At 36.0% G+C, this 18,936-nt stretch overlaps 1 protein-coding gene across 10 annotated transcripts in view; it reads left to right on the top strand.

Annotated features, from left to right (window-relative positions):
- The window catches only part of LOC127697904 (complement factor H-like), a 577,689-nt gene that overhangs the window by 89,707 nt on the left and 469,046 nt on the right, over nucleotides 1–18,936 (top strand). For 9 of the 10 annotated variants that reach the window (XM_052201284.1, XM_052201281.1, XM_052201278.1 and 6 more), the window contains exons 10-11: nucleotides 6,520–6,702; nucleotides 7,819–7,995. The exons of the other annotated variant lie outside the window; for it this stretch is intronic. In XM_052201284.1, the coding sequence (XP_052057244.1) occupies nucleotides 6,520–6,702; nucleotides 7,819–7,995 (360 nt within the window). The remainder of the gene's footprint in view (nucleotides 1–6,519; nucleotides 6,703–7,818; nucleotides 7,996–18,936) is intronic. 10 annotated transcript variants of the gene reach the window in all.

Genomic DNA, 18,936 nt, shown 5'->3' with positions numbered 1-18,936 from the left:
AGCTTTACTAACTTTCTTTTACAAACTTGGGTGCCTTTATTTCAGGGCATAGACATTAAAAATTGAAACATAATCTTTGTGAATCTTTTCCTTGATGAGTAATAAGTCATTCTTCCTCACCTCTTTTGATTAATTTTGAAGACATCCACTTGCTTCTTATGTCAATTTGCTTATAAATATTTTTAAATCCTTTACACTGATTCAGTGTTTATCTTTGATCAGGTATGTTCTTGTATGCAGCAGAAGATTTATCTTATTTTCACAACCATTCTGTTAGTCTTTTCTTTATACTGGACAAATGAGTTAATTGATATTTAGAGATAGCAATGACCAGTGAATATTAATCATTTAATTATTTTATTTTGTTGGTGGTGTTTGTGTGTGTATGTGTGTGTGTGTGTCCATGCGTGTGTGTGTGTGTGTGTGTGTGTGTGTGTGTGTGTCTGTTTGTGCTTTATTTATTTTGATTTTGCTAGAGGGAGTATATTTACTACCTCTGTTTTTGTGGATGTAATTAACCTCCCTGGGACAGAGTTTTCCTTCTAGTCACTCATGTAGGCTGGGTTTGTAGATAGATATTGTTTAAATTTGCTATTGTCATTGGATATCTTGCCTTTTCCATCTACAAGTTATTAAAAGTTTTGCTGGATATAGCAGCCTGGACTGTCATCTGTGATATTTTCAAATATGAACAATATCCGTCTAAGCCTTTCTTACTTTAGATTTTTCCTTTAAGAAGTCAGATATAATTCTAATATATCTACTTTGTTCTCTTTTCCTTGTAGGTTTCAATATTCTTTTTCTGTTCTGAATGCTTAGTATTTTGACTGTTATATTTTGAATGATCTTTATCTTTTGGGTCTATCTACTTTTTGTTCTGTGTACTTCATGTATCTTTAAAAAGAAATTATTTCTTTAAGGTAAGAACAGTTTTCTACTATGATTTTGTTGAATTTATTTTCTGGGCCATTGACTTAGTTAGGATCTTACTGCTGTGAAGTGACACCTTGACCAAGGCAGCTCTTATAAGGACAATATATAATTCTGGCTGAGTTACAGGTTCAAAGGTTCAGTCCATTATTATAAAGACAGAGACATGGCAGCATTCAGGCAGGCCTGGTACAGGAGGGCCATAAGAGTGGCTTCTAGGCAGCTAGGATAAGAATCTTAAAACCCAAGCCTACAGTGACATACTTTCTCCAACAAGGCCACACTCCCTAGGCTAAGCCTATTCAAACCACGAAAGTCTTTGAAGTGGAGTCTTTTCTTTCTATTCTTAGCATTTCTATGTTTGGTGTTTTCATAGTATTTCCTTAGTTTTCCTATTATTTCATAGTATTTCTCTATTTCCTGGACTTTTACATTAGGACATTTTCAGATTTAACATTTTCTTTGATCAATGCATCTATTTCTTTTACTGTCTACAAAAGCTTTTTCATCTCTTGTATTCTGGTGATGCTTGATTCTGAAGTTTCCTTCACTTATATAGATTTTTACATTTCCAGAATTTCCTCACTTTGTGTTTTCTTTATTGCTTCTATTTCCATTTTTTTAGGTCTTGCTGAATTTTATTTTGTCCATCAACATTTTTTTGATTTCTTGACATTCCTTAAAATATTCATTCCTTTCCTCCAACATTTTGTTTGTCTTTCCCTCAATTTCTTTAAGAGACTCTTTACCTCTTCTTTTAGGACATTTATCATCTTCATAAAGTAGATTTTATCATCATTTTCTTGTGCTTCAGTTGTTTTGGAGTACTGATAGTACTGTTTTGGTGTAGGATAGCTGGGCTGTAATTGTAATATAATGCCCTATCTGTTGTTGGTTGTGTTCAAATGCTGGTGTATATGCACATAGGTTTAGAATGATTTTTATCTCTAGATGCTAATTTATGGATATCTGGTCTGGTTTCTATTTCTTCTGTGGTCTACAGATCTCTGTGGATGGCAGAGCATGGGGCCTCCACAAGAGATGTAGGATAGAATTCTGGTGGCCTGGGCAGACTCTGATCTAGAAGGTATTCTTTTTCTGATTTCATCAAGAATTGACAAATGGGATCTCATAAAATTACAAAGTTTCTGTAAGGCACAGGACACTGTCAAAAGGACAAAATGGCAACCAACAAATTGGGAAAAGATCTTCACCAACCCTACATCTGTTAGAGGGCTAATATCCAATATATACAAAGAACTCAAGAAGTTAGACTGCAGGGAACCAAATAACCCTATTAATAAATGGGGTAAGGTCTAAACAAAGAATTTTCACCTGAAGAAATTCAGATGGACGAGAAGCACCTTAAGAAATGCTCATCATTAGTCATTAGTGAAATTCAAATCAAAACAACCCTGAGATTTCACCTCACACCAGTCAGAATGGCTAAGGTTAAAAACTCAGGAGACAGCAGGTGTTGGTGAGGATGTGGAGAAAGAGGAACACTTCTCCACTGCTGGTGGGATTGTAAGATGGTACAACCACTATGGAAATCAGTCTGGTGGTTCCTCCGAAAACTGGACATGACACTTGCGGATGATCCTGCTATACCTCTCCTCGACATAGACTCAGAGGATTCTCCAGCATACAATAATGACACATGCTCCACTATGTTCATAGCAGCCATATGTATAATAGCTAGAAGCTGGAAAGAACCCAGATGTCCCTCAGTGGAGGAATGGATACAGAAAATGTGGTATATTTACACAATGGAATACTACTCATGAATTAAAAACAATGAATTCATGAATTTTTTAGGCAAATGGTGAGAACTGGAAAATATCATCCTAAGTGAGGTAACAAAATCACAAAAGAATACACATGGAATGCAATCATTGATAAGTGGATATTAGTTAGCCTAGAAGCTCTGAATGCTGAAGACACAATTAGCATATCAAATGATTCCCATGAAGAAGGAAGAAGAGGGCCCTGATCCTGGAAAGGCTTGATCCAGCATTGTAGGGGAATACCAGGACAGAGAAAAGGGAGGGGGAATGATAGGAGAATGGGTGGAGAGAAGAGGACTTATGGGATGTATGGGGAGGGGGGAACTGGGAAAGCGAAAGCATTTGGAATGTAAACAAAGAATATAGAAAATAAAAAATACATATATACAAAAAAAGAAAGAAAGTTCATCTTCTGATAGGAATGACCTACAGTTGGTGTGCCTGAGGGAAGAAATAAGAGAGCAGGGAAAGTTAGTGAATGACTAGCCTACTGGTCTGCTGGTAGCCATAGGCTGTGCATCATGTTTTCTAACTTAATTCTATTACTTTCAGTAGCATATATGTATTGTTCTTCTGTTTTATAGCTTGTATAGTAAGTGAAGTTTACTTGAAATATCAGTTATGTAGATATATAACAATTAAGCTATTTGCACATTTTAAAGGAATATTTTGGCTATTTTAAAATGTGTTAAATAGTGAGTTATTTATGAAAATTTGAACATGTTGTTCAATTAAAGTTCATAAAGAATTTATTAAAAAATATCCAAAACTAAAATCAATGCATACTATAGCATTATGGATGATTCAGTCTGTAATAATCTAGCATATGGTTTGCAAGAATGGTTGGGACATTTTACATCCATAACAGCAATGAACAAGTCTTCCAATTGAATTGTTTTGCTTTAAAAATCAAAAGCTTCAGGTTTTAGATTCAAAGCTTATCAGCATAGTAATATATCCTTGTATTTTTATTACATCCTCCTCATGCAATAATAATAGCAATCACCTAAAAATCCCTCTTTAGTTGGATATTTTATTTCAGAATTTATTTATACTTTATATATTTAGGACATAACTCCCTAACAAATTTGTATTTTCTTTCATGATATGGCTCATTTTCTGAGTTTCTAATAGTTATTTCCAAGATTTTAGCATTCAATGAGGACTAAGTAAATATTTGTGAATTATTTTGTGTATTTAGGCCACATAAATATAATTTTAATTTTTTGAGAATTTTATTTTTTGTAGTTTTTCCAAACATTTCAACAATGTGTGTTGATCATAGCCAGTAGTCTCCAACTAATTACAGGTATATGATTCCTGTAATACCCACCCAACTTTCTGTCCTATGTGTTTTGCTTAAATCAAGACATGATGTCCAATTTGTGATGTGTTTATATTCTTACATGTATAGTGTTACAGTAGAGAGTTGCTGATTTATCAGAGGTCATACTTATTAGAAAAACCCTGATTCTTCCTTTGCCAGAAGCTACTAGGTGTGTGGTTCTATGCCCACACATGCTCCATCCTAGAATTGGTCTACCTTACTCTTAGGCAGGTCTTAGACATATTCTCACAAACAATCTGAAGTCATATGTGCATCTTTCTTTTTGTATCTGGAAAATAAGGCTTCCTGGTAGCGCCTTTCCTGACTCTTCCTCTCCTTTTGCACTTTCTTGTGTGGTGTTCCTTGAGTTTTGGTTGAAAGAATGTGATAAAGACAACCCATATAAAGCTGAATATTTCAATCTCTTATTGAGTGCATGTTGATCACTTGTATGTATATGTCTGAATTAATTTTACTTCAGATAGTAACTTTTCTGGTAAGAGTTGAGTAATGTGAAAATATTGACAATTCAGCTCTCATAAATGAGTACTATACTTAATCATCTTTCTATTCCTATTTACTCATCTTCTTTTGTCTCTTGAACAATTTTTCTAACATTAATCGTTACACACACACACACACACACACACACACACACATACACACACACACACATACACACACACACACACACACACACACACACACACCTACCTAGTGAGTCCATTTAAAGCTGGCAGGCTTAATTGCATGATTTTGGTCTGATCACTTGATATTGGATAACTTATCAGAGAAAGGCGTATTCCTAGAGAAGATTGATTTTGAGCAAATATTAATTACATGCTGTTCTTCATCAAGTGGTAGTGGTTGTAAAATTTTCTCCATATGTATTGGGATGTCAACTGGTATTCTAGTAAACTCACTTAGACAACCATATTTTTGTGATTTTATGGGTGCTGCCTACCTGTTATATATAGAAGACATTATCTCCTAGTAGGCATCTTAGTTTTCTTGACCTAAAAGTCTTTCTGCTCTTCATGATTCCCCAAGTCTTAGATATAGAAATCGTTTTGTACACTCAGCAACATCATGCATTTCTTTAGTGATTATTACATAAGACAATTTCTGATAATATTAGATATTAAATTTATTTCTTCCTAAATAGTTAAATTTAAAATATTTACATGTTAAATGAAAGTATTTGTTGTAGAAATTTATGGTTATGGAATTATACTATTTCTATTAATGAACACATTATATAATACTTAAATTAGATTTAAAATATCTAGATACTTGAGAAATTTGAAGACTTGTCTTGCTATGGTCCCTTGTCATGTGACTTTTATGTTAAGTTTGCTCATGTATGAAAAATTCTTTTCTGTGATCAATTTCAAGAAAATTAAAACAGCATAATTAATTTTTTCTAGCAATAACTATAGCTGTGGATTTCTTTCTTAGTTTCTTGTGGAACTATTCTGTTGTATGCTGCAGCCTCAGTGGATAAATAGCTAATACATGTTTTCAAGTTGTTGCAATTATGTTCATGTTATCTATTTTTCTAGGGGAGCATAGTCTATGGTTTACTAATTTTATTAATTTTAAATTGCAAAATTAATTGACATGAATGTCCATAATATTTCCCAATTGTTTTTTGAAGCATGTAAAAACATAATGATACAACTCCCATCATTGCTGATAATGACAATTTGTACTATCTCTGTATTTCTCTTACTTTTTCTCTGCTATGTCTGTTTAAAAGTTGATTAATTTAGGGATCTTTTAAAGAATCAAGATGTAAAGTTAATTTAGTGATGTTATTTTAAATGTAATGATTCCCACTCCCAATTCTACTCACTTTCTTTTAATTTCTTGAATTTTTCCTAATGTGTATCTCTTTTAATTGGATATTTTATTTCTTTACATTTCAAGTGTTAATCCCTTTCCTAGTTTCCCCTCTACAAATCCCCTATCCCATGCATGCTTTCTCTGCTTCTATAAGCGTGTTCCCCAACCCACCTACCCACTCCTGTTTACTGCCCTAGCATTCATCTACACTGAGGCATCAAGCCCTTACAGGACCAAAGGCCTCTCTCCCATTGATGCCAGATAAGGCCCAGACAGGGCCTTCAGTATTTCCCCATTCCCCCATAGGGATCCCTTGCTCAGTCCTATGGTTGGCTATGAGCATCTTCATCTGTACTGGTCAGGATCTGGCAAAGCTTCTCAGGAGACAAGTGTATCAAGCTCCTGTCATCAAGCTCTTCTTGGCATCAACAATAGCATCCGGGTTTGGTGTCTTAAAACCTATAATGTTTATAATTTGTTTTCTTTTTGTGATCTAGTAATGTGAATGATTTTGATTATTTCAGGTATGTATGTACAAATGACTAATGGCTACTTTTGTATTTTTTAAATATTGTAAATTCATAAGCTGTTATACATATACTTATTTTTTACTTACTCTTTATTTTTTAGAGACATGTTCAATATCAGATATAGAAATTGAGAATGGTTTCTTTTCTGAATCTGATTTTACATATGCTCTAAATAGAAAAACATGGTATAGATGTAAACAGGGGTATGTAACAAATACAGGAGAAACATCTGGATCAATTACTTGCCTTCAAAATGGATGGTCACCTCAGCCCTCGTGCATTAGTGAGTATTTTATTATACTATTGCAATTATACTGAATATGCATCAGAGTTTAGCTTTATTGTCCTTGTAGATAGCTGATATTCTTTCATTTGTAAACTTCAAGAAAAAATACACAGCTTTTTTTCTATTTGGAATTATTCCTGCATTGTAGAATAACAGTTTATTTGCCTTCTCAATGCTATAAAATATCCTAGTTTTAAATCTAGTAAAGAAGTCTTCAATGAGCTGTGAATTCCTGAATATGTGATAACCTTATAATATGTATTTGAAATTATGAGGTACAGTCAATGTCAGAAAATCTTTCCTTAGAAGATCTTTTTAAATATTTTGATATTAGAAAGAAAGAAGCATTTCTAGGTACCAGCAAATTTTGGTGTTTGAAAAGACTCCTTTGTTTTAGGACATATAGTTAATGAAGATTATCTAGGATTAATGAACAGTTCATTTAATCTTATTTATTAAAAAAATTCCCAGTGCTATTTTTTCAAAAAGTATTTAACATACCTTAAATAAGTTGATTTAAGATATTCACTAATTTCATAATATCGAATATTTTTTCATCTACTCTGATTTTACAGGATCTAATAATAGAAAATCAATTAAAATTATTTACATGTAATATTTATTTTTGTTAAATTAAAATAGACAAGAATTTATTGGGTTTTCTTACTGTGAAAGAGAAAAACCCTTGATATAATAGCTGTTTTTTTTTTAAGTTCAGCTAATCTACTTCTCTATATTTTATGATTCATTTGAACTACTAAATATATGATGTTAATTCACAAAATACTATCAAATTTCCCTAAAAATACACATTTGCACTTATCTATTTTTTGGAGTGTGCCATAAGTATATGAAAAATTGAACTGAGAAATTATTTCTAAAATAAATTTTATAAAGTTTAAGAAAGGAGACATGCTAAATAGAAATGTATTTTCCATTTTTATAACGTTCAAATAAATAAATTATTGCTGGTCTCCATAGGTTTCTTCAACACAGTATTTAATTTGTTACCACATTGCATATTAATCTATAAAGACTTTTGTTCTCATGAGAATTACTCATATTGACTATTGCCACATTAGAAATGAAATTGTCTCTTTCATTTTTCATTAGAATCATGTGATGTGCCTGTATTTGAGAATGCTGTAACTAAGAATAATAGCACGTGGTTTAAACTCAATGACAAATTAGACTATGAATGTCATGTTGGATATGAAAATTCATATAAACAGACCAAGGGCTCCATAACATGTACTTATAATGGATGGTCTGATATGCCCTCATGTTACGGTGAGTACTATTTTCTCTGCAATATTTTTTAAAAAAAGTAAATGTTTGTGTTATTAAGAACTTGAAGCAATCCCACTAAAATCAGGGACTAGACAAAGCTGCCCCCTCTCTCCATATCTTTTTAATACAGTTCTTGAAGACCTAGCTAGAGCAATTAGACAAAATAAGGAAGTCAAAGTGATACAAATTGGAAAGGAAGAAGTCAAACTATCACTATTTACAGATGATATGATAGTATACTAAAGTGACCCAAAAAACTCTACTAGAGAACTCCTACAGCTGATAAAAAAAACTTCAGCAAAATGACTGACTACAAAATCAACTCAAGCAAATCAGTAGCCTTTATACACTCAAAGGATAAGCAGACTGAGAAAGAAATTAGGGAAATGACACCCTTCACAATAGCCACAAACAGCATAAAGTATCTTGGTGTGATTCTAACCAAACAAGTGAAAGACCTATATGACAAGAACTTCAGATCTCTGAAGAAGGAAATCGATGAAGATCTCAGAAAATGGAAAAATCTTCCATGGTCATGGATTAGCAGGATTAATATAGTTAAAATGGCCATATTGCCAAAGGAAATCTACAGATTCAATGCAATTCCCATCAAAATCCCAACCCAGTTCTTCATAGAGCTAGAAAGAGCAATGCTCAAATTCATCTGAAATAACAAAAAACCCAGGATAGCTAAAACTATTCTCAACAGTAAAAGAACTTCAGGGGGATTCAGTATTCCAGACCTCAAACTTTACTACAGAGCAATAGTGATAAAAACTGCATGGTATTGGTACAATGTCAGGCAAGCCGATCAATGGAATAAGATTGAAGACCCAGAAATGAACCCACACACCTATGGTCACTTGATCTTCAATAAAGGAGCTGAAAGCATCCAGTAGAAAAAAGATAGCCTTTTCAACAAATGGTGCTGGTTCAATTGGAGGTCAGCATGCAGAAGAATGCGAATCAATCCATTCTTATCTCCTTGTACTAAGCTCAACTCCAAATGGATCAAGGACCTCCACATAAAACCTGAAACACTGAAACTAATCGAAAAGAAACTGGGGAAGACCCTTGAGGACATGGGCACAGGGGAAAAGTTCCTGAATAGAACACCAATAGCTTAAGCTCTAAGATCAAGAATTGACAAATGGGACCTCATAAAACTACAAAGTTTCTGTAAGGCAAAGGACACTGTCAAAAGGACAAAACGTCAACCAACAGATTGGGAAAGGATCTTCACCAACCCTAAATCTAACAGAGGGCTAATATCTAATATATACAGAGAACTCAAGAAGGTAGAACCTAGAGAACCAAATAACCCCATTAAAAGTGGGGTACCGAACTAAACAAAGATTTTTCACATGAAGAACTTCGGAGGGCTGAAGTTCATTAGGGAAATGCAAATCAAAACAACCTTGAGATTTCACCTCACACCAGTCAGAATGGCTAAGGTCAAAACCTCAGGAGACAGCAGGTGCTGGCGAGGATATGAAGAAAGAGGAACACTCCTCCACTGCTGGTGGGATTGTAAGATGGTGCAACCACTTTGGAAATTAGTCTGTCGGTTCCTCAGAAAACTGGGCATGGCACTTCGGAGGACCCTGCTATACCACTCCTGGGCATATACCACTCCAGAGGATTCCCCAGCATGTAATAAGGACACATGCTCCACTATGTTCATAGCAGCCCTATTTGTAGAAGCCAGAAGCTGGAAACAACCCAGGTGTCCCTCAACAGAGGAATGGATACAAAAAAATGTGGTATATTTACACAATGGAGTACTATTCAGCCATTAGAAATAATGAATTCCTGCAAATCATATACAAATGGATGGAGCTGGAGAACATCATACTAAGTGAGGTAACCCAGTCTCAAAAGTTCAGTCATGGTATGCACTCACTGATAAGTGGATAATAAACTAGAAACTTGGAATACCCAAGTAATAATCCACATATTAAATGATGTCCAAAAAGAATAGAGGAGTGGCCCCTGGTTCTGGAAAGACTCAATGCAACAATATAGGGGAATACCAGAACAGGGAAGTGGGAAGGAGTTGTTGGAGGAACAGGGGAAGGGAAGAGGGCTTATGGGATTTGCGGGGAGTGGCGACCCAGAAAATGGGAAATCATTTGAAATGTAAATAAAGAATACATCGAATAAAAAAAAAAGAAAAAAATTGAATTTCCTAGAATCTCCATTATAAGATAATGTCACCTAAAGAAAAGGACTGTTTTGAAAGCCATTGATGATAATATTTGCATTTATTTTTTCACTGTATTTATTTATTTATACTGTACATGTACATAATACATGTATGTGTTTATTGAGGTGTTTATACTGCATTAAACATGTAGGTATCAGAGAACCTGTAAGTGTCAGCTTGAAAATTTTCATCATATGGGTCTGAGGGATTGAACTCAGGACTCCAGCCTTAGAGGCAAGCATTCTCACTGACTGAGTCATCTTTCTGGCCTGATAATCTGTTTTTAAAGTAATATATTTGTCAGTTGTATATGGCACTGAATTATGATTCTTGCAATTAGGACCCTGGATCAAGAGATTTCAGAGTTTGAGGGTATACATTATGCTACATACTAAGTTCTCTTCCCAAAAGCAAACAAGCCAAAAATTTCATTAAATTAATTATTCCTTTGTATGGCCTGGGTATATCATATATCACTGATTAAAGGACAATTCTTTTCTTATTCAAGCATTTAATTATGTAGACTAGGTCTCCATTATGACTTTAAGTATGAAACTAGGTCATGAAAACTTGAGGGCTGGAGAGATGGCTCAGCAGTTAAGAACATGGGCTGCTCTTCCAGAAGTCCTGAGTTTAATTCACAGAACCATGTGGTGGCTCACAATCATCTGTAATGAGTTCTGAAGCCTCCTCCTGGAAAGCAGGTGTACATGCAGATAGGGTGCTCATATACATAAAGTAAATAAATCTTTAAAAAGAAAAGAGGAATAAAAGAGAAAACTTGAAGAGTATGAGGCCAAATAATGAAGGGCAATAAAATTGCAAAAAAATTTTTTTTTTCTTTGAAAGACTAGGAAGAGACACTGAGATATTTAATTTGCACCTTTAAGGGCCCATTCAAATGTGGATGTCTACACCTGGCCAGATGGCTTTGAGAGGTAAAAGTATGACATTCTTGAAATCCAGGACAGTCTGGGTTATGTAGGAATTTTAAGTGTTATAGCTCTGAAAGGAAATGCTTCCTCAATTGAGGTTCTGCAGCTCTGAGTTTCCAAGTGCAAGTGTGACAGCTCTGAAGGGCAAGGAATCCTGGCAGCAGGGAACCTAGGAAACCAACAAAGTAACACTGCAAATAACAAAACTCACACAAGAGCTTTATTGAGGAAGATACTAGAGAAAGCTGTCTTTGCTCCAGAGTGAAGCAACAAAGGTTTGGCAGGAGGTGGATTTATATAGGGTTTGTTGATGGACTGGGAGGAGGGGGTACAAGCTTTCAAAGGCACCTTGGGATTGGTGGGTTTTTTTGTTTGTTTGTTTGTTTGCTTGTTTGTTTTTTTAAGCAGATCTTGAACAAGCTCAGTGATTGGTGAGATATTGAGCTCATCTTGGGCCTTCCTCCCTCCCTTTAGGAAGGAATTTGGCCATTCGATTCTCATAGGGCTAGAAATAGCCATTTTAGTAGTCTGGAGGTGGGGTTAAGTGACTTGCCTGACCTAAAGGGCCTTACAATAAGAGCGTGGCTTCCTCTGCTTGTCTAAGATGCAGCAGGAAACTGAGCAGGAGGCAAGTACATATAATACTTTTTTGGGGGGGAGAAGGTGATGAACATTTCCAGGGTGAGGAATGGCAAGATTTCAAGATATACCCAGAGATTGGTGTGTATCAGGCACAGGGATTGGTGTGGTTTCTGATTTAGGGATTGGTATGTTTAGTTAGGTTTGAAACCTGAAAATGGGCTCAGATCTTTTACCCTAAATGAAGATATTTCATAAAAAGACAAACAGCAACAAGTGACTTACATATTAAAAAAAGTCAAACTAAACAGAATGGTGATAATTACCATTATGATTAGTGATCATTAGTTTCTCTCTGATTACAAGCAGTTCAAGATTATGAAATCAGGATGTTCTATAATATAATACTAACATAGAATATAAGGGAAGGTATATTAGTTTCAGGAGATAGTACTAAGAACTAAGTACTTAGGGTACTAAGGGCCAGTACTAGCACTATAAATATAAAATAAAATAGAATAGAAAATTATTTATGTACAATTCTGATATGTGAGAATTTTTCCTACAGAGAGAAATATACAAACATCAACTCACCCCACACAATGAGCCCATGGCAGACCAATGTACAGATACCACCAAATTCCAATTTGATGAACCTCGAGTAGTACCCAGATTGAAAAAAAACAGAGACCACCAGGAACAAAAAATCTAATGCAAACACATGGGAGTCTTTATTCAAGCTCAAGCTTGGACTATAAACCTTCATGATGGATTAGTAAGGAGAGTGACAATTGAGTCTAGGGGTTTAGCATTTATATAGGAAGAAAATTGCAAGCTGGGGCTTTCAAACCTTGGGATTATATGACTGGATAAATGGGTAAAGGAATGTTAACTGTCAAAATGATATAGTCAGGGAGAGAGAGACCACACATCTACAAAGGGGTATCTTGTCCTTGGATTGATTCATGTTTTTTTTTAACTTATCTTGTTACTGCGATCAGTTTTTCCTATTTTGGCAAGCTGGTCTCTTTCCCAGAGCCCAATAGTGGGGGCCATATCACTCAAAGACAGCAGTTTTCTCCAAGGACAGCAGCTGAAAACAGAGTTTAGAGGACAAGATGGAATCTCTCCTGATGCCTTTTGCCTCTTCAGAGTTTTATCAATATTTCCTTTAGAAATATTGATGAGAGGTTTCTTATAGGAGAATAAATGACTCAAAGACAACTACATCACCAAAGTCCACCCATTATGGCTGACAATTCACAAAAACACAGTGTAGTATATTAAATAGCTTGTAGGCAGTACAATAGGTTGAAGAGTGTCTTTTCCAAGTGATTCAGCTGTCCAAACACCTTACAAGTACTGTGTAGGATCTTGCTTTTTGGGGAAAGTTGGTTTTATCTCCTCCTTTTTTGCATCTAGAGTGGTCTGAGATCCTTCCTTGCAGCTTTGCTTATCTGAGTGATTCTCAGCAATCTAGCTAGTTTGTTTACTCTGGAAGGAAAGGTGTCTGCTAAATCTGCTCAGTTTCAGGGATTTTCTCAAACTAATTTGACTTAATTACCTCCCTGTTTAAGGAGCTTTCCTGAAGGATGAAGCATTTCTTTTTTTCAGTGTTATTTTTTTTATTCAATATATTTTTATTTACATTTCAAATGATTTCCCCTTTTCTGGTCCCCCACTCCCCGAAAGTCACATAAGCCCCCTTACCTCCCCCTGTTCTCCCACCCACCCCTTCCCACTTCCCTGTTCTGGTTTTGCCTTATACTGCTACACTGAGTCTTTCCAGAACCAGGGGCCACTCCTCTGTTCTTCTTTTACTTCATTTGATGTGTGGATTATGTTTTGGGTATTCCTGTTTTTCAGGCTAATATCCACTTATTAGTGAGTGCATACCATGATTGATATTTTGAGACTGGGTTACCTCACTTAGTATGATGTTCTCCAGCTCTATCCATTTGCCTAAGAATTTCATGAATTCATTGTTTCTAATGCCTGAATAGTACTCCATTGTGTATATATACCACATTTTTTGCATCCATTCTTCTGTTGAGGGATACCTGGGTTCTTTCCAGCTTCTGGCTATAATAAATAGGGCTGCTATGAACATAGTGGAGCATATATCCTTATTACATGCTGGGGAATATCCTGGGTATATATGCCCAGGAGTGGTATAGCAGGATCTTTCAGAAGTGACATGCCCAGTTTTCTGAGGAACCACCAGACTGATTTACAGAGTGGTTGTACTAATTTGCAAACCCACCAGCAGTGGAGGAGTGTTCCTCTTTCTCCACATTTTCACCAACACCTGCTGTCTCCTGATTTTTTAATCTTAGCCATTCTGACTGGTGTAAGGTGAAATCGCAGGGTTGTTTTGATTTGCATTTCCCTCATGACTGATGAAGTTGAGCATTTTTTTAAGATGTTTCTCTGCCATCCAAAGTTCTTCAGGTAAAAATTCTTTGTTTAACTCTGTACCCCATTTTTTAATAGGGTTATTTGGTTTTCTGGGGTCTAACGTCTTGAGTTCTTTGTATATATTTGATAGTAGCCCTCTATCTGATGTAGGGTTGGTGAAGATCTTTTCCCAATTTGTTGGTTGCCGATTTGTCCTTTTGATGGTGTCCTTTGCTTTACAGAAACTTTGTAATTTTATGAGATCCCATTTGTCAATTCTTGATCTTAAGCATACTCTATTGGTGTTCTGTTCAGGAACTTTCCCCCTGTACCAATGTCCTCAAGGGTCCTCCCCAGTTTCTTTTCTATTAGCTTCAGAGTGTCTGGCTTTATGAAGAAGTCAAACTATCATTATTTGCAGATGATATGATAGTCTACCTAAGTGACCCAAAAAACTCCACTAGAGAACTCCTACAGCTGATAAACAACTTCAGCAAAGTGGCAGGTTATAAAATCAATTCAAGCAAATCAGTAGCCTTCCTATACTCAAAGGATAAGCAGGCTGAGAAAGAAATTAGGGAAATAACACCCTTCACAATAGCCACAAACAGTATAAAGTACCTTGGGGTGACTCTTACCAAACATGTGAAAGATCTGTATGACAAGAACTTCAAGACTCTGAAGAAGGAAATAGAAGACCTCAAAAAATGGAAAAACCTCCCATGCTCATGGATCAGCAGGATTAATATAGTTAAAATGGCCATTTTGCCAAAAGCAATATACAGATTCAACGCAATACCCATCAAAATCCCAACTCAATTCTTCATAGAGTTAGAAAGACAAATTCTCAAATTCATCTGGAATAACAAAAAACTCAGGATAGCTAAAACTCTTCTCAACAACAAAATAAATTCTGGGGTAATCAGTATCCCTGACCTCAAGCAATATTACTGAGCAATAGTGTTAAAAACTGCATGGTATTGGTACAGTGACAGGCAGGCAGATCAATGGAACCTGATTGAAGATCCAGAAATGAACCCACACACCTATGGCCACTTGATCCTCGACAAAGGGGCTGAAAACATCCAATGGAAAAAAGATAGCCTTTTCAACAAATGGTGCTGGTTCAACTTGAGGTCAGCATGCAGAAGAATGCGAATTGTTCCATCCTGTCTCCTTGTACTAAGCTTTACTCCAAATGGATCAAGGACCTCCACATAAAGCCAGACACTCTGAAGCTAATAGGATGAAGCATTTCAATCTCAATAAACTGTTACTCAACAAATTCCCATGGACTTTCAATGTCTCCAGGTCTAACAGGGAAATGTGAATTAGAAGAGAGGAAATAGAGTGACTGGGACAGCAGTACAAACTGATATGATCAGCTGGTGTTATATTATACACACAGACACACAGACACACAGACACACACACACACACACACACACACACACACACACACTCATAGAACAGACCTGATTTGATTTCTGGCCTGACATTATCTTTATTAAATACAGTGGTCTGGGTCAGATAGATGGACTTTTTTTGTTTTAATTTAAAACAGTGTATTTTGTTTTATTTATTAAATAATTTGTGTAAAAGAATCAAAACTAGATATACAGGAATAGAAAAACTAAAATAATTATAGAGAATTGTTTTGTGGCGTTCAAATCCACTGAGGTCAGAACACTGATAAGATATGATAATTTGTACAAAATAAGCAAAAAATGCACAAACAGGTATAGGACAAGTAAAAAATTATTTATAGATGGTTTTATTATGACTTTAAATCTACTGGGAACAATCACACACTTAGACTCAATTGAAGTTTAGATTAAATGAATGTATTCTTACTGCGAACAGCACAGAAGCGTGCTAAAGGGAGGATTTATGAAGTTGGATACTAAAAGGTGTACATTACAATTATCCATGGAATCTACAGCTGGACAAAAAAAGTGTTTACACCCCTCAATTGCTCATCTTTACCATTGTATGCTAGTAAAAAGACCACTCCATCCTTGTCCCACAAAAGCAAAATACAGTCAAGTATCTTACAACAGGAACTCCAGTAATCCAAACTTCTTTACTTTTGTTTTCCTTACTTTTGTTTACTTTACTTTTTAATTATTCTTCTTTCTTACAATATATCCCAACTGCAGGTTCCCTTCCCTCAACTCCTCCCAGTTCCCACCTTCCCTTCTCTAGCAGATCCACTGCTCCTCTCTTCCCCTTCAGAAAAGTCTAAGATTCTCATGGCTGTCAACCAAACATGGCATAACAAGAAGTAATAAGACTAGGCACAAGGCCTCCCTTCAGGGGTGGATGAAGCAATCAAGTAGGATAATGGTCTCAAAAGCAGGCTAAAGAATTAGAGACATTCCTCCAACTCCCACTTTTAACAGTACCACAAAATACCCAAGATAAACAGCAGTTTGTATGACTAGGACCTAGCTCAGTCCCATGCAGACTCTTTGATTTCAGCTCCAGTCTCTGTAGCACCTATGAGTCCTGCTTAGTTCATTCTGTGGGCCATATTATTCTGCTGTCCTCAGTTCACCTACAAAACTCATTCTATTGCCCCTTCCCAGGGTGATTTCCTTCTTACTTAGCGTCCCTTCATCTGTGGACTATAACATGATTATCCTTTACCTAATCTCTAATAGCTACTTATGAGTAAATACCATTTTTGTCTTTACAGGTTTGGTTGCCTCACTCAGAATGTTTTTATTCTAGTTCCATCATTTGTCTGAAAATTTCATAATTGTATTTCTCTAACATCTAGCATAATATATAACTGCATAAATATACAATATTTTTGTGCAATCTTCAGTTGAGGGACTTCTAGGTTTCTAAGCCATCAAGCCTCTGTTTGCCTGCCCTCAAGGTAGTATAAGACATGGCCCTCTATCTCTCACTGCATTGATCTTAAACTATACCAATCATTGGCTGGCCACACCTAAAAGTTCTGCAGTCGCATCATGCAGGCAGGACAAATAATAGGTTGAAGATTTTGAGGCTGGGTTTGTGTTCCAATTCCTCTACTGGAAATCTTCCTTGGTGAGAGAAGATGTCTGGTTCAGATCCCTTAATCGCCACTACTAGGAGTCTTTTCTAGGATCACACTAAAGTTGCCTTGGAGTTTCCATTGCACTAAGATTCTGTCTTGCCCACAAAATATCCCAAATTCTAGTAATATCTTCCAATATTTTCTTACTCCACACACCTGATTCCTCCTATTACCATCCCTTCAGTTTTAAAAATAGCAATTATCTTTTATGAATGATTATAGTTAAAAATTGTGATTTTAATATATACATTAGAAGGAAGGGAGATTTTAAGGTAGAAATGTATTGTTTGTTTATTTATTTATTTATTTTGGTAACACTCAGCAGCATCAAAAATTGAAATTTTTTTATCATACTGGAGAATGTGATACATTCTTCATTTGAGTCTAAATAATTAATTTTTTTATTTTCTGTATTCTTTGAATACATCTCGAATGCTTTCCCCTTTCCTGGCTCAACCCTCCCCATCGGTCTCATAAGCCCTCTTCCCTCTACCCATTTTCCAATCACCTCCTTCCCATTTCCCTGTCCTGGTACTTCCCTACAATGCTGGATCAGCTCTTTTCAGAACCAGGGCCCTCTCTTTTCCTTTTCTTGGGTATCATTTGATATGCTAAATGTGTCTTGAGAATTCAGAGCTTCTGGGCTAATTAATATTCACTTTCAGTGATTGAATTCCATGTGTATCCTTTTGTGATTAGGTTACCTCACTTAGAATGATATTTTCCAGTTCCAACCATTTGCCTAAGAATGGCAAATGAATTGTTTTTAATTGCTGAGTAGTACTCCATTGTGTAAATATACCACATTTTCTATATCCATTCCTCCATTGAGGGACATCTGGGTTCTTTTCAGCTTCTGGCTATTATAAATAAGGCTGCTATGAACATAGTGGAGCATGTATCCTTACTGCATGCCAGAGAATCCTCTGGGTATATGCCCAGGAGAGGTATAGCAGGGTCCTCCGCAAGTGTCATGTCCAATTTTCTAAGGAAATGCCAGGCTGATTTCTAAAGTGGTTGTACCATCTTGCAATCCCACCAGCAGTGGAGGAGTGTTCCTCTTTCTCCACATCCTCCCCAACACCTGCTGTCTCCTGCATTTTTAACCTTAGCCATTCTGACTGGTGTGAGCTTAAATCTCAGGGTTGTTTTGAGTTTTATTTCCCTAATGATTAATGATGTTGAACATTTCTTAAGATGCTTCTCACCCATCTGAAGTTCTTCAGGTGAAAATTATTTGTTTAGACCTGTACCCCATTTTTAATAGGGTTATTTGGTTCTCTGGGGTCTAACTTCTTGAGTTCTTTGTATATATTGGATATTATCCCTCTGTCAGACTTAGGGTTGGTGAAGATCCTTTCCCAATCTGTTGGTTGACATTTTGTCCTTTAGACAGTGTCCTTTGCCTTACAGAAACTTTTTAATTTTATGAGGTCCCATTTGTCAGTTCTTGATCTTAGAGCATAAACTATTGGTGTTCTGTTTAGGAACTTTTCCCCTGTGCCCATGTCCTCAAGGGTCTTCCCCAGTTTCTTTTCTATTAGTTTCAGTGTGTCAGGTTTTAAGTGGAGGTCTTTCATCCACTTAGGACATGGGCACAGGGGAAAAGTTCCTGAATAGAACACTAAAAGCTTATGCTCTAAGATCAAGAATTGACAAATGGGACCTCATCAAACTACAAGGTTTCTGTAAGGCAAAGGACACTGTCAAAAGGACAAAACATCAACCAACAGATTGGGAAAGGATCTTCACCAACC

The sequence above is a fragment of the Apodemus sylvaticus genome, chromosome 12 (assembly GCF_947179515.1).
Source record: "Apodemus sylvaticus chromosome 12, mApoSyl1.1, whole genome shotgun sequence".
Classification (NCBI taxonomy): Eukaryota; Metazoa; Chordata; class Mammalia; order Rodentia; family Muridae; genus Apodemus; species Apodemus sylvaticus.
This window is presented reverse-complemented; position numbering and strand designations above follow the sequence as displayed.